General features: G+C 41.9%; 1 protein-coding gene across 1 annotated transcript; it reads right to left on the bottom strand.

Moving 5' to 3' along the window:
- Window positions 1-677: 677 nt before the first annotated feature.
- Window positions 678-2,598, bottom strand: LOC131231805 (UPF0481 protein At3g47200-like). The gene is made up of 2 exons (XM_058228111.1): window positions 1,541-2,598; window positions 678-1,497 (listed from the first exon to the last, which is right to left on the bottom strand). The coding sequence occupies exons 1-2, from the start codon at window positions 2,449-2,451 to the stop codon at window positions 804-806; spliced, it is 1,605 nt and encodes a 534-aa protein (XP_058084094.1). The 5' UTR covers window positions 2,452-2,598; the 3' UTR covers window positions 678-803.
- Between the last annotated feature and the right edge of the window lie 4,301 nt (window positions 2,599-6,899).

Genomic DNA, 6,899 nt, shown 5'->3' with positions numbered 1-6,899 from the left:
AAGTGCGTGATTTGTTTCTAATGCAGGTCGTGATAGTATATATATCGGCTATAATCGGGATTAGGGTATTCTAAGTGAATGTTAATATGTTTGTAAGGTGTTCCGAAACAAAGCTAATTAAGGTTTTGGAAAATAATTTTGGAGTTATTTAGATCAGTGAGTCCATCCCATCTCTTATAATATCATTTTCATAGTAAATTGTTTAACGCTTTGTGTCGTGGTTTTTTTCCGTGAGGATTTTTTTTTAATGTAAAATTTGTGTGTTCTCTATGTGATTTACTTGTGTTTGATTTCGCATTATTTGATTGAATTTATATTTGCTTCCCAACATCCCAACATTGGTTTCCTATTCCTTAGGCCGGACTTTATTTTCCTAGCCTTTAATGGGAGAATATAACATCAAGGTATATTTGCTGCTCCTGAAACTTGAATTAAGACCTTTGCCTCTAATACGAAATCAAACAACCACTTAATGTAAAAGTCGGTAACTATGTCAAATCACCACTTTCTCTAGAAGCTTAAGGCTTCAGGAGATGGCGTATCATTGTATATGAAGGGACTTTAACAATTGGTGGTCATGATAGGCGACTCGTCTGAGTCATATGCAACTGATCTGAGTCAATTTGAAACTGATAGGGATCAGTACAGTTAAATGAACCTGAACGACTGGGGATGAGTTACCATAATTAGAAGAAAATGAAGAGAGATTTATATTATGCAGTACTGTTTTTCACACACAAGTAGAGAAACACAAATGAGAAAAATCAAAATAATCTAAACCATTAAAACATGATGATCAAGAACTAGGACCGCGGTCGGAAATAACGAAAGACGTTGAAGAACGTTTGGGTGATGGTGAGCAGGAGGAGGATGGAAGCCGCCATCAAGGAAATGAAAGACCATGGATTGGTGAAATAATCGCGCTTCAAGCTCGCCCGCCACATGTTCCATTTGTTCTCGCAATGTTTTTGGACATTGTCTTTTACATCTGAAAGATAGCTTGCATTGAAATTATGGAATATCCCAATGCAGATCCGGTTGAATAGAAGGGCCACATTATCATCGCTTCCCAGAAAATGATCTATGATCCCATTCCGATGGAGCAGCGCCACATCCTTGGACGTGTTGACAAGGTAATCCATGAACACAAGGTAAGTCGTGAAAACGTGGAATTTTGCTTCTAGGCAGCATTGTTCGAATGCTACGAGGTTCCGAAAGAGAATATCGGTGTGGTAATGTATCAGGAAGGGCGGGATTTCCAACACCCCGTGGCTAAATTTCACGTTCAAGATGTTATCCGATTTCTCATTCATCTTGAACTTGACCCCCGCAAGTTGGAGGTCAGTCGCACAAGGGATCATCCACCGGCGTTTAGTAATTGGCAACGGTGCCTTATTTGAACATTGGAGTAGATTCTTCAACTTGTTGAGGACGGATTTGATTTTAGGAATGCACGAAAAGTTGGGCTTGAGCTTGATTTTAGGAATGCACGAATGGTTGGGCTCTATTAGTTGGGGTTAGTAACAAATGCGAGTCGAACAAATGGAGCAGATGATAGTAGGAATTATCTTTGATATCGATTTCCTTATTCGTAGGCATGAATGGATCGAAGAAATAAAGGGCCATCTTCTCAAGTAAATGTGTTACGTTCGCTGGACAAGCCATTTTGAAAATATGCTGCAGAACGAAGAAAGGAATTTGATTTTCAAGGAGTAGCATATCATACCGTATAAGGTTCACCATCCCAATCGCATAACGTATCGGGTCTTCGAAGCCATTTGAATGGAAAAAGAACTTCTCCATTGCAGAAATAAGACTGAGATCCTCCTCGTTTTGCTTGAGCTCTTCCGATTGTTGCCTGAGCAACCTCTGTTTATACTCGATCGGATAGCACCTGAGAAAGATCTCGACAATGAAACAAGCATCGAGTACCATCATTTTCACAAACTCGTTGCCCATAAGTGGGCCCACTTTCTCGGAGTAGCAACTTCGCGCTTTATCCTTCAATTCCTCAATCGCCTCCAGGTAGACCTCCAACCGATGGTCGGGATTGCGGGAGAGGAACGAATGTAGATACAACAATTTGTTCTCTTCCATGCCTTGTAGCCTCTCCTTGCCGTGATGGTATGGGCCAATCGACACCATCTTAGGCTCATAAGCAACCTCGTTTACCTGCCGGATTGTTTGTGGGACTATGTAGATGGTGGGTGGATCTCCACTTCTGAGCTTGGAAACGGATGCTTTGACCGATTCCATGATGGAATCGGCTAGTGCTTGACTATCTGGGGTTAGGCAACTCGGTCTCGGGGAGGCGTTGGTCGATGTGTTCGCTCCCTCTTCTTTTTCTATTTCATGTATATCATCATCCATCTTCAACGATGCGGCTATAGGCCTTACGATTCGCCGATACACTGATTTTAATCCTTGCTGCTGCCAGTGGACATTTCTCATCACCTCACATCTTTGACCCGGATTCCGTACTGCACCTGCCAGTAGCAGGGATTGTGGAGCCCACCCTGATGTATGTGTTTTATCTATGCCATCCGTCCATTTTTTGCCATATCATTTTAGGATATGAATATGAACCCAAAAACGTGGAAGATTCAAGGTTCAAGTGAAAAACAGTGGGGAGTGGATGCCCACATTTAAAAACTTCCTGGGAGCCTCCTAAGTTTTGTATGTGTTTTATCCATGCCATCCGTCCATTTTTTTACCATGTCATTTTAGGATATGAATATGAACCCAAAAACGTGGAAGATTCAAGGTTCGAGTGAAAAACAGTGGGGAGTGGACGCCCACATTTAAAAACTTCCTGGGAGCCTCCTAAGTTTTGATATATTGGAATTTTCCTTCTTCCAGGTCCATGTGACCTTATCAACAGGCTGCTGAATGTCATATAAACATCACGGTGCATCCCAAGAGCGTTTAAACGCTGGCACCATTATCACCACTTTGCAAATAAACATTATGGTGGGTCCCGAGAACATTTAAACGGTGGCATCATTATCATCACTGCTTCTTGTGGTGTGGTCCACTTGAGCATTGGACCTGCCTCCTTTTTGGGCTTGGGCTATAAAATGATCTGTCAAATTGGATGAATGGCACGGATAAAATACATACATCACGATGGGCCTCACAGAGCACCTACCAAGACCAAGTCCTACCCCTCACAAGATGCAATCCGCGTCCCATTTTCTCCCTCAGCTGGATGGACTTGGTCCAGGCAATGGCTCTATGCTAATGCAACCCCACCAAAACCAGCAGTGATAAAGACGCCCAACATCGGGGCTTTACCAGGCCCACCGTCATGTTTATTCGCCATCCAACTGTTCAGGTCACATGGACGTGGATAAAGGGAAGCCATACAATGCATGATCTGTTGGAAATTATACAGATTAATGTATTTCTGTATAATGTGGAAACCGAAAAATGCAAAATAATCAGAAATTAGAACAGGCTGAAGCACGTCTGAAACGCTGTCCTTAAAGCGTTATTTGCCCCTACTCAAGTGAATTGAGTATGCTGGTAGGTTACAGGCAAATAACTTCTAGGATACGACGAACCTGGTATGGGTCTGCGTTCAGCAAACACGAAGGCCCACCAAATGGAACTCAATTACACACTTTCTGGCAGTATTACAGTATAAAGGAAAAAATCCCAAAAGAAGAAGAAAAGAAGAGAAAAAACTTATGCACAAGTCAGTTCAAATCTTCAGCTACTGGTTCAGTTAAACCGTTCTAGACCACACCGCTGGTCTGTTCTTCAAGTTAAGGTTTAAGCCTTGCTATGTTGCTGAAACCACTAGAATATATGAGTGAAGAGGGGCTGGCTGTCTTAGTTCGTATGGGTTTACTAGAGTGAGTTGAGATGGTTTGGAAACCCACCCAGGTCCTGCAAAGTGCACCACTAGCGCCTCTACAGCCACACTGCCTCACATGCCCACGCCCTCGCACCGAGCCCGTGACCGAGTCCGAGTCCGAGACCGAGATCGAGACCGTGCCCGTGCCCGAGCCCGAGCCCGAGCCCGAGCGCGAGTGCTCGTGTTCCAGTGCTACACACTGGAACACGCAAGGTCCATAGTCTACGGACTAGGTAGGTAGATTTTATAATACTCCACATCCTTCATATAAACCACAGGTTTTTCTCTTCTCTTTTCCATGTGGGACTATTCCCAAAAAACCCGTAGAAAAGTGTTTTTCAAAACAACTTTTTATATTATATTATATTTTATTATTAAAATATTTTTTATTAAAATCAATATTTTTGCAACATGATCGCCTTATCCAAACTTCAGGCTGATCAAGGATTTGATCAGCCTGATTTTAAAAAAATAAATAAATAAATTATCCTCACGGTGGGCCCTATCATTTTCATGGAAAGGATATTATAATCAAGTGGTTTGTTACCAGGAAAGATAGTATGGTTATCATAAGTTGGGGTACTTTTGCCTCCGTGGGATTTTTTTGACAAGAGTACGTAGAGCTATACACGAACCAAGTTAGCTTGGCTAACTCGCTCAACTCGACTCGAAAAAGCTTGATTCGACTCGATTCAAAGCTGAGTTCGAGCCGAGTTAAGCTGATTTTTGGAACAACTCATGATTCTCTATCCTCATCAATAGAGAACCCACCGGCTTCTTCAAGTCCGTCCAAGGCCTCCGCCAAGGTGATCCTCTCTCTCCAGGCCTTTTTCATCATAGCTGCAGAAGTGTTAGGCAAGGGAAACCATACAGTGTATGATCACCTTATCCAAACTTCTGCCAATCCTAGGAAAATTTTAAGGGTGGGCATTCAGTCCACGCTATTTGGTCCACTTGACCCTTGGATCTATACCACTGCTTGTGGTTAGGGCTGTACACGAACCGAGCTAGCTCACTCAACTCAACTCGAAAAAGCTCGATTCAACTCGGTTTGAAACTGAGTTCGAGCTGAGTCGAGCAAACTTCTTGAGCTTGAAAAAATTTCGAACCAAGTTCGAGCTTGCCCGAGCTCAACTTGACTCGGATCGAACCCAGCTCGAATCGAACTCAGATTGAACCTGTTTGGTGACTTGGTTACTTTGATATTGATGTTGCTCACCAAGTGTTTGATGAAATGACTCAATGAAGTATGGTTGGTGGCAAGGAAGGTATGTATATGAAACAAATACCATTTTTTTCTTGATTTTTATGTTGCTTAGAAGGTGTTTGATGAAATACCTATAAAACTACTGTTGTTGTTTTACATTCAGTGAGATTTTGAAAGTGCAGTCCATGTGTTTATAAACATGTTACACAGGCGAACTTGGCTCGATCTTGACTCGCTGACCAAGCTGAGCCGAGCCAAGCCAGCCAGTCAGGCTCGAAGACCGAGCCAAGTCAAGTTCGAGCTGGGGTCAGCAAGTGGCTGAGTCGAGTCTGAGCTGTAAATCGACTCGGTTCAACTATTGTACACCTCTACTTGTGGTATAGTATCCTCTTTTTCTGGACATGCCACTTGTGTAAGACACCACTTGAATCCCGGTTCATCCTGATTTTTTTGGTCATGGACATAAATTATTATTATCTATATAATGGTTGGATTGGATCTTAAATACACATCTTGATGGAGCTCACAAAAATAAAGGGTGAGTGTCTCCATGAGAGCTGTTTCACATCACGGTTGCCATCTCGAGGAGGGAGGAGATTAGGTGAGACCCTAGCCTCACCCAAGACAGTGTGGCCCATACCGTGGTGCCCTCCTTGATGTGCATATTCTGTATTTGCACCCTTTATTGATTTTTTCAAATGTATTATCCCAAAAATGAATGAATACAATTATCAAGTGGACCATACCATTGGAAAACAACTGTGATTGAATATTAATTGGCCACACAAGTTTTGGATCAAGCTGATATTTGTTGCTTCCCTTCATCTAGGGTTACATGACCTTATCATCAGATTGGATTTAAAATAAACACTACAGAAATATTAACGTGCACCCTAAAAAGTTTGCAATGGTGGGGTGTTCAATTACCACTGTTTCCTAGAATATGGGCCTCAATCCAAATGGTTAAGATCATTGGTTGTGGGAGAATATTTTGGACCATAGCTCAACTGTGAGGATTAGCCCATGAAAAATCAGCACTATCTACTCATCAGGTGGGCCACACCATAGAAAACAATGTTTAGCCATTTATAAATACCAAAATATAAAGAGTCTTGAACTCAATGGGTGGATATGGCTGATTTTTGCACAGGGTGTTAGATGTTGGAATCTGTTGGGTGGACGCTGGACAGTAGGTTACAGAATTAGTGGTTGGACTTGAGACCCTCCAACTAAAATGTTCCCAATGCATCTGTTAATCAAGTGGGTCTCACACATGCACAGAAACACACATTTGGGAGAACGAAACAAACAATCTACCCTCAAGATGGAATGGCATATACATTGACCTGATTTTTGGGCCCATAACTAAATGTCATCAACACAAAACATGAGGTGCATTTTCAACCGTTCATAGCAGGTAACTTCCAACCTATAATGTGCGTGGGACATTTGGAAGTTATTAACTGGGCAGACTTATCATCCAAGCATTTCTCATACATGTTAGAAACGTCCCCAAAACTCTTAAATGACACATGGGATGACCCATCATCAGATTTAAACCATCCATTCATTCATACAAAGGGCCTAAGCATCTGATCAATAGCACGGAAAATTGATGGTCAAAATTAAGCAGAGATAAAATAGGTCCAAACATCATCTTGAAACATCTATTTGATAGTTCTCTCTTTGTATTAGTTATGATTCCAAAGTGCTTGGTTGAATGATTCTAACCATGCAATTTATAGTCTTGATTTATGGCTAATAAAAAATGGACAGTTGTAACAAACTGGCAACATTCAAAGGGTTAGGATCATATGATCAGTGTGATTCTTG

The sequence above is a fragment of the Magnolia sinica genome, chromosome 17 (assembly GCF_029962835.1).
Source record: "Magnolia sinica isolate HGM2019 chromosome 17, MsV1, whole genome shotgun sequence".
NCBI lineage: Eukaryota > Viridiplantae > Streptophyta > Magnoliopsida > Magnoliales > Magnoliaceae > Magnolia > Magnolia sinica.
The sequence above is the reverse complement of the archived record's forward strand: the minus strand, read 5'-3'. Positions and strand labels throughout refer to the sequence as shown.